The sequence below is a fragment of the Chiroxiphia lanceolata genome, chromosome 22 (assembly GCF_009829145.1).
Source record: "Chiroxiphia lanceolata isolate bChiLan1 chromosome 22, bChiLan1.pri, whole genome shotgun sequence".
In the NCBI taxonomy this organism is placed as follows: domain Eukaryota; kingdom Metazoa; phylum Chordata; class Aves; order Passeriformes; family Pipridae; genus Chiroxiphia; species Chiroxiphia lanceolata.
In genome coordinates, this window is record NC_045658.1 from 2,598,866 (window position 1) to 2,621,098 (window position 22,233).

The following is a 22,233-nucleotide window of genomic DNA, read 5'->3' on the forward strand; positions in this document are numbered from 1 at the left end:
CCCCGGGGCGGGGAGCGGGGATGGGAACGGAGGGGGTGGCGATGGTGGCGGGGAGCACAGCGAGGGGACGCGGGGGGCGGCGAGGGTTTGGGGTAGGGATGGGGGTCCCTCTTCGTGCCGGGGGGGGGGCGCGGGAGCCGAACGAGGCGCCAGCAGCGAAACACCCATCCCCAAACCCACCGCCCAACCCGCCACCGGGGGGGCCCGACGGGACGCGCGCCCCCCGAAAACACACAATGAACAATAACAGCGAGCGGAGGAGGCGGCGGCCGGGGGGTGCCCCCCATGCCCTGAGCCCCCCCTCGCCCCCTGCCCGCGGCGGGACCCACCTTGAGCGCCGTGCGGGCCGTGCTCCATGGCCGGGTCGCTGCCCAGCTCGGCCAGGCGCCGGCCGGTGGCCGCCAGCTCGGCGCGCAGCGCCGTCACCTCCTGGCCCGCCGCCTGCAGCGCCCCGTCGATGCGCAGCGCCAGCTGCTTGTTGTCGTCCATCATGTGCAGGATTTTGGCCTGGGGGGAGGGAGGAAGAGGAGGAGAGAGTGAGAGAGAGAGAGAGAGGTGAGAGAGGGAGCGGCGGGAGGGGGGGGGGCGGGCAGGGGGCTGAGCTGGGCGGAGGGGGGGGGGCAAAGGGGCTGCCGAAGGGGGAGCGGCGAGAGGGGAGTGGGCGGTGCGAGGGGGCGGCGCGAGGGGAGGGGGCTGGGGGGGTGCGAGGGGGGCTCTGAGAGAGGGGACAAGGGGATGGGGGGCTCTGAGAGAGGGGGCGAGGGGATGGGGGGCTCTGAGAGAGGGGGCGAGGGGATGGGGGGCTCTGAGAGAGTGGGCGAGGGGATGGGGGGCTCTGCGAGGAGGTGCAAAGGGGAGAAGGATATAGGGGATGGGGGCTGGGGGGGTGCGAGGGGGGCTCTGAGAGAGGGGACGAGGGGATGGGGGCTCTGCGAGGGGGTGCAAAGGGGAGAAGGATAAAGGGGATGGGGGCTCTGCGAGGGGATGCAAAGGGGAGAAGGATAAAGGGGAGGGGGGCTCTGCAAGGGGGGGGCAAAGGGTAGGGGGACAAGTGGGAGAGGGGCTCTGCGAAGGGAGTGCAAAGGGGAGGGGGGGCGATGCAACGGGGGCTGCAAAGGGGACGAGGATCTGTGGGAAGGGGAGTCCGTGTAAAGGGGTGCAAAGGGAAGGGGATCTGTGCAAGGGAGGGGGTGTGCAAAGGGGAGCAGGGGCAGTCTGTACAGAGGGGGTACAAGGGGGCGGAACAGGTTGTACCGGGGGGGTTGGGGTACCCCCTACCTGTTGCCCCCCCCGGCAGCCCGGAGGCGATCGCGGCTCTGCCGAGGGCATCCGCGGTAGGTGCGCGGCTGCGGTGGGGCGGGTCCCTCCCGCCCGGGGCGGACGGACGGACGGACGGACGGACCCTGCGACCCCCCCGCCCCGCCCCGCCGCCCCCCGGGAAGTTCAGGGGTGCCGCGGGGATGCTGCAGTGCCCGCGCCGAGCTCAAAATGCCACTAATGAAGAGCCGCGCTGCTAATTGCGCCCGGGTCGTACCCAGCAGCTGCCTGCGGCAGGTGGAGGAGAACGCGCTCCAAAAATCCCCCTGGAAGGATTTCGGCGGGGGAGAGGGAGAGCCACCTGAGCGCTGTCACCGCTGCAGTAGCGTTAGTGCGAGAGCTCTTACGCTGGCGGTTTGCGTGGCACGAACCCAGGGTGAAAAATCGAGAATTATTGGTATCATCCATTCGCTGGCGACTGCTAGAGGGAGCGCGGATGTTTCCCTGTGCCTTATCCATCCCTCTGAGGGATCCTCTTGTGTGTTTGCCAGGGCTGCAGCAAGCCTGCAGAGCTGCCACCCTGCCCACAGCAGCGTGCAGACGGCTTCATCCCACTGAAATGAGATCATAAAATCACGGAACGATTTGGGTCAGAAGGGACCTGAAGGATCACCTCGTTCCAACCCCACCCCCAGCCTTCCACTAGATTGCTCCAAGCCCCATGAGCAGGGGTGCTTTGGAGAGCGTGGCCTGCATGGCTTTACCTCCCCAGTCTGTCCGTGCATCCCCAAATCATGGTGGGATTCTTGGGGTGTCCCGTGCAGGGCCAGGAGTTGGACTCGATGATCCTGATGGGTCCCTTCCAGCTCATCATATTCTGTGATTCTATGATCTGCAGTGCTGTGGGTTGTCACCTGAGCCACCTGTACCCAGAAAAGTTCACTAATCATTTAGGAATGCCATGGGCAGGAGCCCCCACGTGTGGGGTGGGAGCCTCACAGAAACGGGAGTGGGTGTGGGAAGCTCAGCAGGGAGCTGGGAGAGTGAGCAAGTGCTCTTGCCAAGGGAAAAGCCAGAGGAAATCACGACCCGTAAGGAAAGGGGGAGAAACAGTCCTGCACAATTTGCTAAACCCTCCAATATTTGCCTAAATTCAGGCTTTGGGCTGAATAAACGGAGAATTTGTGGCAGTTCCTTGAACTTCAGGGTGTCCTTCTACAGCGCCGCTGACACTGCAGAGCCCTGAGCCAAAATGCAGCAAAAAGGATGAAAAAGGGCTCCCCTTCTCAGAGAGCTGCAGGGCTGACTCTGGGAGAGGCTTGACATGAGATAAAGCGGGAGAACATCATCATCCCACGTGGTGACATCCCGAGGGAGTGCAGGGATGGGGCTCTGCAGGAGCAGAGGGTTTGGGGTGCAGTCCCTGGGCAGCTTGTGGGAACTGAAATCAGGTAAATCTGTCCCATCAGTCGGCTGAAAAACATCACTAAGTCAGCCTTGGTCCCCCAAACCCTCAGATCTGATCTGGGGGGTGGGTACAACCAGTTCTCCCAAGAGTCAACAGGATCAAATCCTTATCAAGTGGCATCTAGACCTTGCATCCACCTGGATCAATCCCTCTGGATATTGTAAAACAATAGAAAAGTCTAGTATTTACTCAGAGAAATGGAACAGTGGCTTTTCCAAGGGACAGTTATTTCTGACTGAGAGTTTCCAGCAGTGTCTGCAACCCAACCACTCGTGCTGGGCCAGGGCACTCGGAATATCAGTGGAAAGGTCTGTTTTCCTTAATGAATTCCCGAAGGGCCAACAAACAACCCGCGAGGAGAATAAATGCAATTTCTGAAATTCTTTCTTCGTCATCTCTGCAGCCATCCCCAAACGAGATAAAGTTCCTTAAGTATATATAGAAACTGAATTCTAATCAAGATAAATGCCCGGTTTCATACCTCATTTGCATGAGTATGTGCTGCAAACTGTGCTTGCAAATGAGAGAATTATGTATGTAACCAGATAACCTGAGTGTGCAATCCCAGTACCGTATATGCAAAACTTACTCATTGCACTTGAATAAAACTTAAGCTTCAGCAAAAAGGAACTCGGCTTTAAAGGACCAGCACATTATTTTTATCATAAAAAATCAGGTTAAAGCTGATTTGAACCTTCCAAGAACACATTTAGCTGCTGAGGCAAATTCCAAATTATGTTTCTTACTCAATCTAACCTTAATAATAGACTAGTTGAGCTGCTGCACTGCCAGAGCTGGAATTTTTTTAATTTACTGAAGAGAATTTCTACATTAGTGCCTGGCTATTTAAAAAATCTGTCCTAAAGTTGGCTGTGGACTCATGTATGAATTAAAAACCTCGCTTTAAAAACCTTCATTACTACTTTCGAGTCCTCCTGAATTCCCCTGAAGATATCTTGAAAGATTTTTCCCCCTTTCCCATGCCTCCTCCCATCCTTACTAGGGAACAGCTGAGTCCATTAAAATTGATTTCAATCTCTCAGAGCAGAATTTGATTTCTCCAAGTTTCTGCCTGGAAAGAGCATGGAGTGTCCCAGCAATCCAGAGGTATCAGCTGGTGGAAAATGAGCAGTGCAGGCACAAGGATGAGGCATTCCCAACCCAGCTGGGTTGTGTTCTCAGTCAGAAGGCCAAGCCTTTGCTGGAATACTCAAAATTGGGATGAAATGAAACTTTAGGAAATTAATTGTGCTTCATTTGCTTTCTCCCATTAGTTTTAAATTAACGAAAAATTGAATTAAAAGGTAATTAAAGAGCCAAAATTAGACACAATATCATTTCCCAACATTGCCTTTTTTGGTTTTTTGTTTTGTTTTTTTTTCTTATTTCAGCTTTTACCAGGAGCTTGACAGCTACTCAGGGAGCCTGTGTCCCAGATGGATGGGATCCCTGGCCATGCAGTTGAGGCATGGAGAGGTTGGGAATATTTCCTAGGGACACACAGGAAACCTGAGTCAATGCCAACAGGTCACAAATCTCTGTTCAGCCTTTAGCTACACTCAGCATCTGTTCAGGTGGTGCATGGGGAGCCTTGAAAACCTGAAAAAAAACCCTCAGTTTTGGGCAACATGTTCCTGTAGTGACATCACATGCAGGCAGGCCATTCCTCAAGAACATGTTAATGGAATAAACAAGGAGGGAGGAAGATTTCAGAGCACTACCCTTCATCTTTGCTCTTGTTTCAACCTAAGGAGTGCAGTAAAGAGAATATGAGAAGATTTAGGAGATGAAAAAGGGCTGAGAAGCACATGAGTACCATTCAGGCCTTCCAAACCCTTTAATTTGCTATTCAGATCACCACTTTTTATGGTTTAATATGTACAATATGCAAAGGAACCAGTTTAACTAAATGGGAAAACCCTTCTGTGTTAAGGTTGAACGTAATCTAATAGGGCCCTTTGACTTGATTCAATTAAATCCTTCTTTTTCCAATTAAATAATCAGCCAGAATTTAATAAAAATGAATTTCAATGTGTCATCCTGCAGAATGATGACCCCTGTGATGGGGAAGGCTTATGTAAATTCTGCTGATCGCTTTTTATCTGCCTCTGCCTCTCTTCCTCCAAAAAAAAAAATTGCCTTCTGTCGGTATATTTACATTAATTTCTCATCTGCTCCATGTATCTCTGTTTGCAGGAACAATCCCAGCTCCAAGGGCTGCGAGTATCAGCAGCTTCTTTCAGCACATCCTCAAAAAGGGACCTTCTGGGATGGGGAAAAGGTCTCCAAAGCGGGATTTTTGATCCGTGCCTTGGGTTTGTTATGCCCTGGCACACTGTAGGGCAGAGAGGATTTGGCCCCTTCCAAATGTCACCAGAGGCATCTGTGTGGCCATTCATCACCGAGACAATGCAGCCCAAGACACCAGCAAACTCCAGCAGCAATCCTCAGGAAAATCACAGCGTGGCCCACGTTCCACAGTCTCTTCCAGCACGTCTCCACTAAGTGACTCCCATCAAAATCACAATAGTTGATAATATCTACAATTTTTTTTCCCCCTCTGCAAAGGTCACATTATTATTTCTATTATTTATAACTGCATTTTCACCCCTTCTCACTCAGAAAAGGCAGAGCACCAATTCTTTCCTCCCTCAGCTGGAATACAGAGCAGCATCTTAATGCAAACCTCGCTGATGTGGTACTGCTGTGCTGTAATAACTTATTAACTTATTAATTTTAAGTTATTAAAACAGAATTAGGCAGAGCGAAGCACGGACAGGTTAAAAATGTGAGTGAATATTCTGGTTTTCCCTGTGATGCTGCAGGGCCACATTTCCCCATCCCTGGTTCTGTGTGGGTTGAAACAGTCCTGGCGACCTTCCTGCACATCCCCCGGGACCGTGAAAACAAACCCATTAATGTTTATAAAGTGTCTCAGACTGGGGGAATTACATCACCACGGCCAGATACAAGCTTAATGGATCAAAACAAACCCCAGCTCCAAAACCCTCCAGCTCAGACACATCTCAGTTACCCGGCGCAAACCTCGAGGAATCCCACTGAGAAGGGATAATTGAGGGAAAAATGTGATCCCGGAGATTTTTCTCCAGTAAACCCATTTCACGTTAATAGGAAGCAGATTTCTAGACCCCTTTGCAAACAAATGACTTCCACAGCATATTTCACAGCTGAGAGCATCCATGGCACCAGCTTTACACGCAGCACCATTAAACCCAACATTTGTTTAATGAATTACAGCAATCCATGAGTCGGGGGATGTTCAGCTGTATTTAAATGTTTATGGGGAAGACGTCAGCAGCCAGCTTTGCATGGGCAGGTATCGGTGTCAGTGCTGAGCTCCCGCTGCAGTGCACCCAAAACTTGGAACGTGTTTTGGTTTCTGTCTTCTTACTGAGGGCAAGCTACCCAGGAGTTTGGTGGTCTCTGCTAAGCATAAAACTGTTTGCATTAGTGTAAATTTGGGGTGTTTTCTTTCTGAGAGAGAGAAACTGTTGCACATCTCGCACCTGGCTGGGGTTGGTCCTTGCAACTGAGAGGCGAATTAAGCCATTAAAACTCCCAGTCAAGCATGTTTGACGTGCTGCAGCTGTTTCCAAATGACCTCATCCTCACCTCAGCAGTCAATGTATAAACCCTGACAAAAATCTGACTCTGGTCCACCCTCCTGGTTCAACGTATCCCCCACTGCAAACTCTGGGTGAAGTGCTCCTCTCACGGCACAGCGAAGCAACAGCGAGGATGTGCCGTGATCATTTTGCTTTCTTGCACAGATACCTCTGACCTGTGATGGTCTCCAGCCCAGAAATCCCCACCCAGGAGCCAGTTTCACAGAATCACAGAATGGTTTTGTTTGGAAGAGATTTTAGGGACCATCCAGTCCCACCTCCTGCCATGGGCAGGGACAACTTCCACCAGCCCAGGTTGCTCCAAGTCCTGTCCAACCTGGCCTTGGACACTTCCAGGGATGGGGCAGCCACAGCTTCTCTGGGCAACCTGTGCCAGGGCCTCCCCACCCTCCCAGGGAAGGATTTCTTCCTCATATCCAGTGTAACCCTGTCCTCTGGCAGTGTCTGGGGTCCAGCCTAACCCTGCCCTTGTGCTGTCACTTCAGCTGAAGTCTGTATGAAATGCCATTTCCCCATCCTCTCCCCATCACGAATTAAGAGGGGAAGGTGTGGTTAGGTTTCTCCAGAACTACCAGGGTGATTTGGAACATCAGACCCTGCTGACTTACTCCAAGACGTCCCCTGTCCTCTTGGGAAGGGGAGAACGGGAAGTCTGCAGAGACATTGGCTTTGCAGACCCGATTTCCCACCTGTTCAGACACTGTTACAAGGATCATGTGAAAACTTCAATGAACAGGGAGAATGTAAAGCACTCAGATAGCAGGATAATAGGTGTCACCAAAAAAAAAATTCTGTGATCAATCAGCAGACAAATATACACTTAAATTAGGTGTTAGTGGGACAGATGCAGGAAAGGTGATTATGGGTTTGCCTCTGTGTTTCCTTCAGCAACAATGATGACACGCCAGGGTGGGTCACCCTACCCTGTCATTAATAGAGCATCAGCATTCATCTGACAGCTTCTTTGTCCTGGGAAGTCAGTTCAGAGGAAGATTTGACATTAGCAAGAGGCACAGTGAAATTCAGACACCTTTGCGTTTTCATGACCCTCCAGATGCTTTGTCCTGACAGATTACAGGCAAGTTCGCTGTCCTAAATTGGGCAGGAATAAATATTTGCACCCATCCCTTTCAACTGTGGCAATAAACACCATCAGCAGAACCAGTGGAAGAACTGCCCTTTGCTCCTTTCCTGGAAAACAAAACTAAAACCAGGGCTTGCAGGGCAGAGCCATGGGAAGAGTCAGCTGGAGCATCCTGGAAAAGGAAGATGATGGATAGAAATGTGATTTTTTTAAGTGTAATATTTGTGATGTAGATAAAAGATAAGATTTCAAGGGTGATTCATGCCTCTAAAATAATCCCAAAATTAATGCAGAAATAGAAAGCTCCAGAGAGTAACAGAGGGGGGTTTAACATGCACAGCACAGTGTCCCCCATTGCCACCCACCACCCAGGGAGCACATGAGCACCACAAAGTTCCCATGGGTGTGTCAGGGGCCAAACAGCACAATCTAGACAGGAGTGAAACTCCATTTATTCCTGCAAGGCAGAGCATCTTTCCCTTTCATTCCAAGTGAGAGAACACACACTCTGGTGTAGGTGTCATTGTCCTCCCTTGTTCTGTCACACCTGGTTTGGGGATCACCCCACTGCCAAACCAGTTCCTTTCACAACAGAGGAATGTGCTGGGGAGTGTGGAACAATAAAACAAGCCTTTTTTCCCCCCCTTTTTTCCTGGTTTTATTCAAGATACTACCAGCAGGGTGGACTAATCCTGTATTGCATAAGATTACAAACCTACAATTACACCCCACCAACCTATGAAAGACCTAAAAATATACACCTAGATGAAATTTCCAGCACTGAGAAGGCAGCTGAGAAACAAGAGTAATGTTCCTACATGTACACATTACATTATTTAGAGTGGTGTTTTAAGGCTTCAGTATGTACTCAGTGATTCTGTGAATTTGGGGCTTAGAGTGTACTGGTGTCCATCTCTTTAAGTGTTCATAACACAGGTTGGTGGAGTCATCAGCCCTGTGAAAAATGACATTCTTCCTGCATTGAGAGAAATCCCTTTAGATCAGATAACTCACAAGTACTTTTTTTCTTTGTTTAGGTAGGAAAATACTGCAGATATCATTTCACAGGATGGGGAAACCTGGGCACAGACGGGCTGAAACAGGGTGTGAGGGGCACTTGCAACCCATGGGACACATTGAGCCTTTCCAGTTAAATAAGGAACAATTCCTGCATCTCACCATAGAGTTGATTTACCCTAATGGAACACCCAGCCACAGAAGGGCAGGGGAAATGCATCTTCTAATAAAGTCCCTTTAACTTTGACATAGATTACTTATAAGAAAACATCAAACCACACCAAATACACAAGTGTGATAAAATATCTCAGTACAAAATCAATTCCGAGGCGATTAACAGCCTTTGAAAAATTGGGGCTTTAAGTCAGCTCGTGGCAGGGATCAAATTGAGCTGCTGTCAACTCACTTGGGCATTTTACTTTGCTCCTGATATCTGACAGTTAAAATCACCTAAAATGGTTCCCATTATTCCTACATTTTCTCCTTTTTCTTCCCCAGGGGAGCACCACACAGCCAGGCTCCCATCCCAGCCTGCAGCATCACTCCCCATCCGTGGCTGGGGGAAGTGCCAAGGCTGTCAGAGCTTCCTGATCAGTTCCTACACTTTAGGGGAAAGCTGGAGGTAAGGCTGACCAGCTGTGAGCTGCCACAAGTCCCTCTGGCTGATTCCCAGCTGCTGCTGGGAGCAGTCTGTGGTCCCAGATGAATAGCACTGGTCATCAGCTGGAATACCAAAAGGAGCTCAGTTCTCTACAAGAAAAGGCTTGAAGCATTATCCAGCCCTTCTGCTAGGTCAGGTGAGACTCACTAATATTAATAATATTTATATTAATAGCTTTTTGTGAAAATGGGGAAGTTTTCCCCAAGCCTGGTGGACCAGAGGAGAGGGAGATATATTCAAATGGTGTCTTGGTGGAGCAAGAAGGATCCAAGGGGAAGCTGATATTCTTATCATGGAATCACAGAATGGCCTTGGGTGGAAGGGACCTTAAGTTCACCTCATTCCACCCCCCTGCCATGGGCAGGGACAACTTCCACTAGCCCAGGTTGCTCCAAGCCCCATCCAGCCTGGCCTTGGGCACCTCCAGGGAAGGGGCAGCCACAGCTTCTCTGGGCAACCTGTGCCAGGGCCTCCCCACCCTCTGAATAAAGTGTGGAGAGAGGGATCACTATGGGTGGTCTCAGAGAAAGCCAGGGCAGATATGTAGTAATGTCCAAAAAAAAAAAGGATGCAAAATGCTAAGCAAATAATAATTTTTAAAAATCACAGCTGAACGGATTCCTTAGAAAAGTCTAAGGAATGCTGTGAAGCTCCAGCGGATGCAGGAGGTTCTGTGGGTACCTGCACATCCATCACCCCAAAGTCTTGAGGACAAGAAGCTGCAGGATTGTTGGCAGAGGGATTTTAAGAAGGTGATAGATATAAAACCCATCAAAGGCAATTAAAGCAAGCAGGACAACTGCCAAGCTCTCATGTTTGCTCACTGTCAGTGGGTTTTATGGATACAGAGATATATATCTGCAAAGCTATTCAAGTGCATTTAATTTTTCCAGTACCCACGTAGTGCAGCCTGTAGCAGATAATATGTTTATCCTCCAGAGTTCGTGACTTCATTCTGCAGTACTTGGCTCTAGGGTGGGTTTTGTGTTATTAACTTCCTTCCAGTACCTACAGAAAACAAAACCTCTTCCCACTGAACACCCTGGGATGAAGCTTTGTCAGGTGTTAAGTGCAGTTTGTCACACACTGCTGGAGGCCCATGGTGGGACAATGAGCCTGGAAAAAATCTGGGGCCTCAACCCTGATGGAGATGTGAGCTGGGGTGTGGGGAATGCAGGGCTGGAGGTGGGAGCTTGTTCTGTCACAACCCTGGCACAGGTTGCCCAGAGAAGCTGTGGCTGCCCCAGCCCTGGAAGTGTCCAAGGCCAGGTTGGACGGGGCTTGGAGCAACCTGGGATAGTGGAAGGTGTCTCCTCTCATGGCAGGGGGTGGAAGGAGATGAGCTTTAAGGTCCCTTCCAACCCAAACCATTCTGTGATTCTATGATAAAACCTTTTTGAACATCCACATTTATGCTTTCAGACTAAATTTTAGGCCTGACCTTCAGTGAGACGGGGGTGATGCTGAATCCCTCACACCCCTCACTATCCAAAAGGTCTGGACAAGCAGGAGAAAAGATTTAGGACTGTTTCACTGATTTTTTTTTTTCCTTCTGTTGCCACCCCATTAAAAGTAACGGTTCATAATCTGCACCAGACCAGCTTGTCTCAAGATAAAGATCTGCCTCGTTTGCAGCTACATAATTAGCAATTACCCTAATTTCACTTACATTAAATTACGTTTTTTTAAAAATAAATGTTATCTTTTCTGACAAAAAAAAAAAAAAAGGCAGCCTGGGTCTAAATCAGACTGTTTTATATAAAGCAGCAGCACCATTATCCTGCTCTCAGATGTAATGTCTAGACACTTTTAATGAAAATATTCATTATTGCTCATTTGCATCTCTTTCAATTCCAGGACAGAAATCAAATGAAGATGTCAAAACTGTGCTTCCTCTGCCTCAGGCAAAATGGAGCCACAGTGACCCCCAAGTCCCTCCAAACAGGAGCTGAGCTCGTGTGAAGGGAAAGCATCTCTGGCATCCTCATCACTGAGGGCAACGTGAGATGAGAGATGAGCAAGGAAAATCAGAGGAAAATAACGGTGTCAGGATCTGGGTCTGAGATCTGCAGCTTTAAAACAGGGGGAAAAACAGGGGGATCCCAGCCTTAAACTGCAAGATGTGTTGAAATACAGATGTTAATCAGGATGGTGGTAACTCATGTGGGTTTAGTGGAGACAGTTCCCGGAGATAAAGCACATTTTAAACCTACTCCTTACTTGCTATTAACAAAACTTTCCATTAGTACAAGGAAATACATAATACACCTCAAGCACATGCTTCACTGAGCTTGGAGAGTAAAGATAAAATAATCTTTTTATAGCAAATAGGAATGAATACTTAAAAATAATAAAAAGTTGGTGAATATTCATTTGAACTCTTAAGCAAATTTGCCCTTGTCATATTTGCATCTCTCTTGTGTTCTCTCTCTGTGCAATGAAGTTTTATTAGCATGAACATCCACAGAAAGTGAATGTGAAGCCTGAATACCCATGGGAAATGAATTTCAAATTCACTTGCCGTGTGCAGTCACCCAAGAAACTTGATCATAATTGTTTATTGTACTTAAATATTTATATTGTTGAAGCACTTGTTAGATAAAAGGGCCGCGATGCTCCTGTGTCGGGTGCTGTTCAAACACTGTCCCAGGCTACAGGAATTACCTCTCTCCCCAGCAAACACCCGGGTGTGACAGGTTCAAGTAAGAGAGGTGAGATGGCAGGTGCCAAATTCCAAGGTCAAATTCCAAATTCCAAGGGTGAAAGATCAGAAAGTTTCTCTTAATTTCTCCTGGAAAACCGAGGAAGTCGCGGTGGATCCACCAAATGGCACAACCTCACGTGGCTGTGCTCTCACAGAATATTTGAAATAGAGTCAGGGATTTAAAGCCCATCAGAAGCACCGTTTTGAAGGGTTTTTAGTGCCTGCAGTCCTCTGGCACAGGCTCCAGCCTTCGCTCCGAGCTCGGATTTCAGCAGTGCCCTCAGGCTTTACAATGGGCTCTTACATTTTCTGTTCCCCTCCCCTGCTCCCCCATTTGCATCTATAAATGCACCCACGGCCACTGCCTCCCCCAGCAGATTCCATGGCTCTGGAGCAGGAATCCCATCCCTGCTCCCCAGCCCAGTTAACACCTTCCCACCCCTGCTGGCAGCAGCAGCCCTGGCTGTGCAGGGCAGTGTTTGCTCCCAGCTCGTCCAAAGACACCTCTGGGGGTTTGGGGGAGAGATGGGGGCACTCCCTGCAATAGGGGACCCGTGTTTTGCTTGGTCACAAATCTTCTGTGCCCCACAGACAGGCCAGGATACCCCTGCCTGATCCAGCACTGACTGAACACACCTCCAGACCAATCCTCACTAAATCATTTTTCTCTGTTGCCTGCCTCAGTCTGGATTTTTTTATAACTAAGAAGAGGAATAAGTTCAAGGTCAAATCCCTGCTGGGAGCAGGGCTGGGATCTACACACTGCACCCATGGACTGGAGCATGAATTACCAACTATTAAGGGCTGCTGAATTAAAAAACCTCCTAAAATTGAAGTTCAAGTTGCAGCAATAAGGATACACAGGAGAGAAAACTGCATTAGGACATGCACTGTCTCACACACTCCCTTTAATCTGGATTCAGCAGTAGGAGGAGGGGTCTTGGAGTTGCCCCTCAGAGCAGGGTCAGGTCTCCATCAGCTTCTTACACACAACTGTGCCTTTTAATTATCACCCACTGCAGTCAGATTAGAGTTGCCTGTGTCAATCTGCATTTGTAACACACGAGTTCCCTGCTCCTCCATGGACTGAGCAGGTGTTACTGGCAGTGTAATTACACACCATCATTAACCAGCAACAATCTCAGTTGCCCCAAAGATGCTTCCAAGATCGGATACTGGATTTCACAGCATTTCCTTCAAACACAGGCCACCGAGGGGACACTGGTGTGGAAGTGGAAAGATGTAATCAGGGATTTGTGAGAAGGAGAAGAGGAATGTCTTGAGCAAACCAAGAGAGCTGTTGCTGACACCACTGCAGGAAGAGGCAGCACTTGGGGCACCCACTCCAGGAAAATTGTTTCTAAGAGCTTGAGCTGCTTGGAAATGACATTTGAAATGCAGGGGGTTGGAAAGGGGAAGAGAAAGAAATGGGCATTGTGGAAGGAGATGAGTTCTTGCAAGGGGGAATAACAGAGCTCCATCTCTGCATGGAGCATCCTCACAGCAGGAGCAAAATGGGGACCCCCCTCTGCCCAGAGAGCTCTGAGGTTCAGGGGCACAGAGGGCACTGCAATACCCACATAACCCCATTTATATACTCCTTTATCAAATATTAAATAAAAAAGAGATGCCAAATGCAATGGGCAGGGTCTCCCTGCATGGCCAAGTCCTCTTGGCTTTCCACCCCCATGGCAGAAGATGCCACTTGTCACGGGAGCAAGATGGATGATGATGATGGAAAGGGGCTGAAGGGCATAAGCTCAATATGTGGTGCAACTCCACACTCACTACTGTAAGAAAATAAAAGTGCCAAACAGACCAAAAACACCTTTTCCAGGAGAAAAAATTGTTGGCTGCAGAGGGAAGCCAAAGTTGGCTTTTACAGCTTGAAGTGGTTAACGATTTGGTTTCTTTAAACCAAAGAATTAATGGTACTGAACTTCACAACAACAACAACAAAAAATTAAAGGCACCCCAAAGAATGTTCTCTTAATTGTAGCAGCCCGCTGCATTAAAGCTGCTATAGGAAAATTCATTTACAATTCAGCTATTAAATTGCAAACCATTACCACTGCTTTTATGGCTTTATATCCCTCTCACAAATTTATTGTGTAATTACTCGGAGCAACAGGATCGTTTCTAGCAAGCGAAGTTGAAATAAGGCACCCATTCCAAAACCCTCCCAGTTCTGCCTTTTCCGGATCAAATTTACACAAAAGAGGAAAAATGTTACAGTGCAGTTTTCTGCCTGGGGTTCTGGGGCATTCGAGGACAGAGCTGGATTCTTGGCTATCAGAAAGGTGGGATGGAAGTGCCCTCCCCCAGCAACTGCCATTTCTTGCTGTAGGAAATGGAATTGCTCTGGAGGTGCTGGGACTTGCTCCAATGGATCCCTGCAGCAGCAGAGATGGAGCTTGAGGACCTGGCATTTTCCCACCTGCCAGGGGGCTCAGCCAACCCCCAGCTTAACCACTGGTCGTGAAATAAACCATAATAAAATTAAATTTTAAATAAATGGCGTTCTCTGCCTCTCATTTTTCACCTCTCATTTTCCACCCCGGTAAAAGAAATTTGTAAATAAATAAATAAACTCTTGGGCATCATAAAAAAAAAACAAAAATCTGCATAAAGGGGCATTAAGCAGGACAGGCATTTCCTGGGCAGAATGACTGGATTATTGTTGGAAGATGCAAATAAATTCACATCGTGTGCCTCTTTTTTTCCTCCTTTTTCTTTTTGTACCACCCTCATCCAAAGGAGGGAATAGCCTCGGTATCCAGCTCAGGAATCTCCTGAGCAGATTAAAGACCCAATTATGCTGGATTTGGGGACACTGCTGACTGTCCAGCCTGAATCCATGGGGCTTCATAAACCCCAGGATTAAACACTCAGCAGCTCCCAGCCCCTGCAACCAGCAATGACCACAAAACCATCTCTTTGGAAGCAATTCCCTTCTCCCGTGGGGTTTTTTTCTGTCCTGATCTGCCAGGGGATGTTTCTCACCTCCTCCTCATCACCTGTGATCCTACCTGGGAGCTCACCCCAGGCACATTCCCTCAGGGATGCACTGAAATAGGCACTGCAGTGCTTTGCTGAGCTGGGTCCTGGGCATTTAATCCAAACTCAAAAAAAAAAAAAGGGGAGGTAAATGACCAAGACTTCATTTTTTTCCCCAATTATCATTATCCTTGATAATAATAATATTCTAATTATTATTATACTTGCAGTGTTCATATTTTTGTTCTGGAAAGGAGACTCTTGGGGGTCCTAAGGGCTGGTAAATGCAAAGAGAAGGCAAAGCAAATCAAGCAGAATTCCCAACCCATCCCACCCTGCTGCTGCTGCCGGCTGGAGATGGACACAGTGTCCCAGCAGCCTCGTGCATCCTAATGGCACAGAGAACACATTTAGTTATGCAGGAGACATCTCCCCCAGCTGGCACATGGCAGGGGGCTGGAACTAGATGATCTTTAAGGTCCCTTCCAACCCAAACCTTTCTGTGATCCCGTGAATTGCTCCTTGGAAAGGCTGAATGGCCCAAACCTCCCCCTCCCGCGCTCCCGATTCCCGGCGCTGGAGCCGCTCGGCTCCTGCTGCCGCTGCTAAAAGGGTCTGACTTTGGGGGACTGTTTAATATCTGCTCCAAGTGTTTGCTGGGGGTATAATGACACGATCACCAAGGCCAAAGACACAAGCACAGCATCCCCCTCTCCCCAATAAGGATGAATCCCTGTGAGCAGTGGGGGGGAAGGAGCTGACAAGCCGGGATAATTTATTCTGCTGAACCCAGTGCCTGCCAACTCGGCTCAGCCTGGCATGGGACAGACTTACAGGAGCAGCCAGGCTGGGATTTGCAGGGAGGAGGAGGAGGGATCTCAGTGAATCAGATACCCAAATCTCACTGGATTCAGCAGGAACTGGCTTTTCAATCAGCTCGGGATCATTTTCCTTCTCGTGTTCGTCTGTTCTCTCAAGTGCCACTAATGAGTGTGGGTGATCAGTGGAGAAGGGGTTGAGTCAAAAAGGGGGTTTGGGGTGAAGTTACTGAGTAACAAAACAATTAAGAAGAAAAATACAGGGAGTGAAAAAACCCTAACCTCTAAATTTCCAATGAAAATTGATTTTGCCAGAAGCTGTTGGCCAAGGGAGAGACAAGAGCAACACACCAGTGACTGACCCAGTGCTCTGCTGTGATGTGTTCCCAGCTCCACTGTGCATCACCATAAGGAATTCAGCAATTAATAATGGTCATAGAATTAGTAAGTTTGGAAAAGCTCTCTAAGATCACTGAGTCCAACCCAGCACTGCCACGTTCACCACTGAACCACGTCCCCAGCTGCCACATCCCTGGGTTTTTGAACACTTCCAGGGACAGTGACTCCACCACTTCCCTGGGCAGCTTGTTCAAGTGCCTGACCACCCATTCAGCAAAGAAATTTCCCCACCTGACCCAAGACAGCCGAAAGGGGAAGGATGGCAGTGGTGTGAGGGCAGGGGTTGCGTGCACGAAGAGCATTAATGGTGAGAAATTCCATCTCTGCTCCCTACGGGCACCCAAACCTTTGTCACATCGTGAATGGGAAGGAGAAGAGGTGCCCAGTGAGTGCATCCCTCAGGCTGGGGAGTGCAGGGCTGGGGGGGTGAGAGCAGGCAGGGCTCCAGCTGTGATTTGGGTGCTGAGCCCCCCACCCCTGTTTGAAGGCACCCCGTCCCCGCGTGTGCCGCGGAAGCCACACGTGCCACGGAGCCAGCAGTTGCTATGGAGACCGAGGATTTTCTTTAAACTCCTGCAAAAAGGAGACAGAGGGCCCAAGAAAGCAGGGGAGCAGCATCTCCTTGTAGGGGGGTTAGGGTTGTGCACAGACACCAAGCTGTGACAGCACCTCCGGCTGTGCAAGTTGTTCCCTCCAAAGGGACCCCTGTTTGCCCCGTGGTGGTGATTTCTGTACCTTGCAAACATCATGTTCTGCCTGTGCTGGCTCATCTCTGCGAGGTGCCAGTCTCATCCAGGAATCACTTTTATTCCTACAGTCTCCAAGGGCTGTCTAAAGATGCAGCTCCTCTGTCAACAGAGAAACTGGCTTTTAATTGCAGCCCTTCCAGCAGGGGATGGAGCTTCTTCCTTCACTGATGTATTTTTTAAATACATGGAGAAGTCACAGGACTGGCAGATGGAGCAGAAAAGCCCCCCAGTTATCCAGATTACAGCCCAGCACTGACCCTCCATACCATGGTGCTGCTGGTGTGGGATGGGGAGCTGGAACTGGGTTAAACCCACAGCCTAAAGCTCTCTTCCACGAGTCCCTAAATGCAGCTTTGCCCTTTGATATTTTTAAATGCTGGTTTGTCCCTCCCCAGCCTCCAGGAATTGAGATAAGTCAATAACCCATCAATTCTGACAGTGGAGCTCTGTGGTACCCAAATGCTGGGGGTGCTACTCTCCTGAGTGATTCATATGCAGGCAAGCAGAACATTCCCAGACGGCTTTAAATGAAGTGGCTGGCAAAATCCCCTGGGAATATTTAGTTAGGATAAGAAACATATAGAAACACAGCTTTTTGGAACCATCTCTCAGTAACTTCAGTTTCCATAGTGACTAATGTTTGTGTTTATACCCAGTCCCTGTGTTTCTATCAGATTTTGCTCCATGCAACAGCTGTTCCAAGTCATTTCACCAAGACAGATGATCCTGATAAGGAGCAAAGTTTCCATTCTACACAAATGCACATCTATTTAATAAAATCCAAAGAATTCAAACCCGGAAAAGATCCTGTGCTTCAAAAGATTGATTATCAATGCAGCTGACTGATGGGAAGAGAAGGAGAGTGGCCACAGAATAGCTGCTGCCTAATGAGAGGGTGAGAAAAAACAGAAGGGAAAATAAGGGAAACAATGCTGAAAACACCAGTAACTTTGTTTAATTTGGCCACAAGCTTTCTATCCCTGGGCTTTAAGCACCAATGTGATGGCTACAAATCTTGCTGGTTTGGAGATGTCAATACAGTGGCTCAAGGGGGGTTGTTGGACCCCCCCCAGCCCCCTGCCATCCCTCTGGATCACCTCATCCCTGTAAAAGCTCCTGGGAGCATCCAGAGGAACAAAATGTAGACTAACCTGGGCTTTGGGATCTAATAGACCACTTTCCTCAAATATCCCATCACTTTAGCGTTTATATAATCACCCAATTTTTATTTCAATGTAAATAATTATTATTTTTAATTATTTTAATTTTTTTTGTTGTTTTCCTTAAATAGAATGGCTCGTGTTTAGCTTCTTGAAACAATCCTTGAGACTTATTTTAGCCTCTTTATTAGATCAAACAGAATATGAGCTCCCTGGTTGGATCTAGGCTTGGATCAAGGTTTGAATCAAGCCTCCACAAAGTCTCCTCGGGATTATCACCTTGCCCTGGGCTGAGCTTGTACTGATGACAGAAGGCTGGTGACACAGTCACCTCGGACATCTCATGCCTCTGATTTTTCCCTGGAAAGATCAAAGTGTTGGGGATGTGCAGGTGAGGCCAGGAGGCTTTGGAAGTGCTGGAGATGGCACCTCCTCTCAGCACCTGGGCTGGCATGAGCCTGTTGGCTGCCTCCCTCCTGTGCCTGGGTGACACCACAGGCAGAGGTGGGGCCTTAGGTCCAGTGGCACCCCAAAAAAATTAACTAAACCTGCTTTTAGATGCACAGCTGGAGGCAAGTACCCTGCTTCTCTTGGCTTCATCTCTGCCACCCACTTCTGCCATTGTACACGAGGGAGGAGATTGGGACAACTCAGAGCAGAGCACTGGGAACGATGAGATGTTGGGAAGAATGAAGATGTGCTGTAGGAAAAATAACTCCAGTACTTCCTGCCTCCAGGCTTCTTACTTCTGCCTCTCTATAGTCCTATCCCAAACCTGGAGTTGCCCCATGTCACTCTGTGCCCCTGCCCATGGGGAGCAGAAGGTTAGCAGGAGGTCAGACCTGCTTCCACAAGCTGACATCTGACTCCTGCAGCCTTTATCTTTAAATAGCCTCTTCTTCAAATCTTCTCCCTGCTTGCACAAGCCCTGGCTGAAATCCTAAGGGGAACCAACCACTACTTCATGCTACAGGAAGCACCAAACCAGCAGAGGACGGAGTCCTGCTCCCCAGCTCTCACTGCCATAAATAACTGGAGTGCACAGGCACTGGCAAGGACTGTGGAGTTGCTTATCATTTTAATCACTGCTAAATCACGTTGCAGAACTCCAAACTGAAGGAAATGATTTTCATTGTTAACCTCCTTCTTCTTAATTTGCAAACTTCCTGCGAGTAATTGAAATTCCTGCTCTGCAAAAGCAGAAGCTTTATCTACCACCTTGTTGGGCCAAATTAAGAGAGATGGGACTCCACTCCAGACATGCTAAATATTTTTCCCTGCCTTCTGAAACATTTATTACATTTTGCATTGCACAAACCGCCTCGACCTCCCGCTGGCTGCAAGCTGAATTATTTTAATCAGGAACAAGAATCGTGTTAAAAGGAACCATAACATGGCACAACAGGAAACCTGGGCTTGCAGACTCCTTTGGAAGAAAATTCCAGCTCTCCCCTTCCCTCTTTGCGGCTATCAATCACACTCTAAAAATAAAGCCAGATATACAAAATTATCCTGCCATCAGGGCCTGAAAATATTTCAGTTAAGCAACTGTCAGTGCTTCCGTGATGGATCTCTGCTTCCCAGGTTCTCTATCTTCCCTTTTCAGATTGTGCCGGGCTGAACCTTGGCACGAACCCCAAGGATGATGCTGGAACAGTTTGCTTAACAACAGCCTCTTAATATCACTGGAAGGCAGGCAGAGAGGCAGCCAGCACATCCTCGGGCAGATCCAGGGATGCAAACACCTGCAGCTCCCGTGGATTCTGGCTGATGCCAGAGTTACCTTCAGCAACCCCCAAAACCCAGGCCACGTGCTCTGACAGGTTTGTTGGAGCACCAATCCTCCCTGGGAGCATTAGGGAGGCCAAGTGTGCTCTTTGTTAAAGCCAAAGCTCCTCTGGATTTAGCAGCAGGTAACAAAGGGCAGCGGGGGGAGCGCCTGAATGCCACCACCCTGTGCCAGGCTGGAGCCTTGGGCTGCCTGTCACACCTCCTCTGCATCCAGCCTGAGACCCAGGAAGGCCCTTTGCTCTGCTCCTACCAGCCAGGCACCATTTGCTCTCCTCCCTGCAGGAGTCCTGGCTTGGCACCGTTGGAAAAGTCACAGAATCACACAATGGTTTGGGATGGAAAAGACCTTAAGGACCATCTTGTTCCACCCCCTGCCACGGGCAGGGACACCTTCTGCTATCTCAGATTGCTCCAAGCCCTGTCCAACCTGGCCTTGGACACTTCCAGGGATCCAGGGGCAGCCACAGCTTCTCTGGGTAACCTGTGCCAGGGCCTCACCACTCTCACAGGGAACAATTTCTTCCCAATATCCCATCTAACCCTGCCCTCTGGCAGTGGGAAGCCGTTCCCTCTTGTCCAGTCACTCCAGCCCTTATCCAGAGTCCCTCTCCAGTTCTCCTGGAGCCCCTTTAGACACTGGAAGGGGCTCTAAGGTTTCCCCAGAGTCTTCTCTTTTCCAGGCTGAACAACCTCTTTAATTTCCTTTATTTCCAGTTCTGAAGAAACTACTGGATGACAGGAATAGAAATATCCTGCTTTTCCCAGACTCACATCCCAGTACTTTGGCCAGGAGGCCACCACAGCCATGTCCTCTGCCACTGCTGGCCCACACCAGACCCTTAATCACAGACAAAAGGCATCCAAATCCTCCCAAGAGCTGTTGCAGCCCCAAGGGAAAAAACTGCCTCATTTATTTGTTTCTTCCTCTTTGAACACAGCAATATTTAAAAGCAAATCTAACAAGGACGAGGCAGCAACATGCAGAATCTGGTTATTATGGTCCCATCCTGTACCACCAGGACCAACAGTATCCAGTTGGTATCTACAACACACGAGACTTCTCCTGCTTTGGGAGGCAGTGAGATTCAAGAGTTTTGCTTTGCAGACTATTTGTTTTCTAATACTGGGGAAAGTGGGAACATATGTGAGGGGGGAAGGGTGGCAGCAGCATTTGTAACGCTTAATTTACTAAAACGACACATTGCACAGATCTCCCATCTCACTTCATTCAGAGGAATCAGCATTTGGGTAAAGCAGCCAGCCTGGATACAGATCCATCACAGGGGTCTTAAAGGCACTTCCAGGATGAGGATCCTTCCCAAGACATGTCTGAGGCCAAAAGCATCAGCAGCATCATCATCAGCCCCTGGCCTGGGTAAAACATTCATTCACTTTTTCTCCTCCCATTAAAACATCAGGGTTTTGATGGACAGAGCCAGTCACTCCCCATGTGCATGGACCCTCCCAGAAAGCAGGGAAAATGCTTCCTTCATTTGATCATCATTTGAAGGTGAATAATTTGATTCATCTTCGAGCTCATCAAATTTTAGTGTTATTTCAGAAATGATACCCAAGTTTTCTCTCCCACTATGAAAACCTATGAAACAAGCGAGACCAAAACAGGCAGAAAACTACAGCAAGAGCAGGATCAGGTTCTGCATTTGAAAAATACTTAATTTATAGTCTCTCCATATCAGAATTATTAAGAAAGAAAAATACCCATTGCCTCCCAAATGTCACCATATCCACCCGACTTCCGTGAATCTCTGAATGGATTTACCAGTGCCAGGGGCAATCTCATTTTCTAGAAAACCTGTTTTACTGCCTAATATTCCACCCAAGTCTCTGGCTGATCACTTAAACAGGCTTTTACCAGGCAGGGCAGGCTGCACGTCTCATTTCCCTCAGACACCCTGCAGCGGGCTCCGCGGGTGGGTGGGGAGAGGAGACGTCGCAGGGAGCGGAGTGGGATCGTTTTCTGTCAAATTAAAATTGTGATTAATTCCAAATCAGTGCTGTCTGACGAGGTATTTTCCAAGTTGTTCAGTTTCGATGACTGCAGCGTGCCTGAGAGACGATGGGATGAGAAACACCCCGCCCTTGGCAGGGAGGGGGCTGAAGGGATGGAAGCCCCTCGGTCCTGCCAAGGGCTGAGACGCTCCCGGCTGGAGCAGCCCTGGCAGCCCCAGTGCAGTTCAGAGAGGCTGAAGCGTCTGACAACCTGATAATCCAAAGCTGTCCTGAACATTTCCCTGTCTAATCGATCATTTGCAATGTTTGCTGATGAAAGAGTGATAAAACCTCAGCTTTCTCCATCCCTGCAGTCCTGCCTCAGCTCCGGCGGCTCCGGAGGAATTGAGTCCATTGATTTATTGTAACACTCCTAATCTGGATGTACAAGCACACAGGGGAAGAGGCTGATCCTTCGACATGTACCAGCACATCGATCCCTCCATTTCCATTTGCCACCCTGTTAACCCA

General features: G+C 48.8%; 1 protein-coding gene across 2 annotated transcripts in view; it reads right to left on the minus strand.

Annotated features, from left to right (window-relative positions):
• KAZN (kazrin, periplakin interacting protein) overlaps positions 1-22,233 on the minus strand; it is a 201,271-nt gene that overhangs the window by 84,421 nt on the left and 94,617 nt on the right. Inside the window, exons 1-2 of one of the 2 annotated variants that reach the window (XM_032709070.1) lie at positions 1,279-1,371; positions 330-507 (exon numbers count right to left, since the gene is read on the minus strand). In XM_032709070.1, coding sequence (XP_032564961.1) covers positions 330-507; positions 1,279-1,329 — 229 coding nt within the window. In that variant the 5' untranslated portion in view covers positions 1,330-1,371. Of the gene's footprint in view, positions 1-329; positions 508-1,278; positions 1,372-22,233 lie in introns of those variants that run through there. The other variant, XM_032709069.1, reaches the window with a different exon arrangement.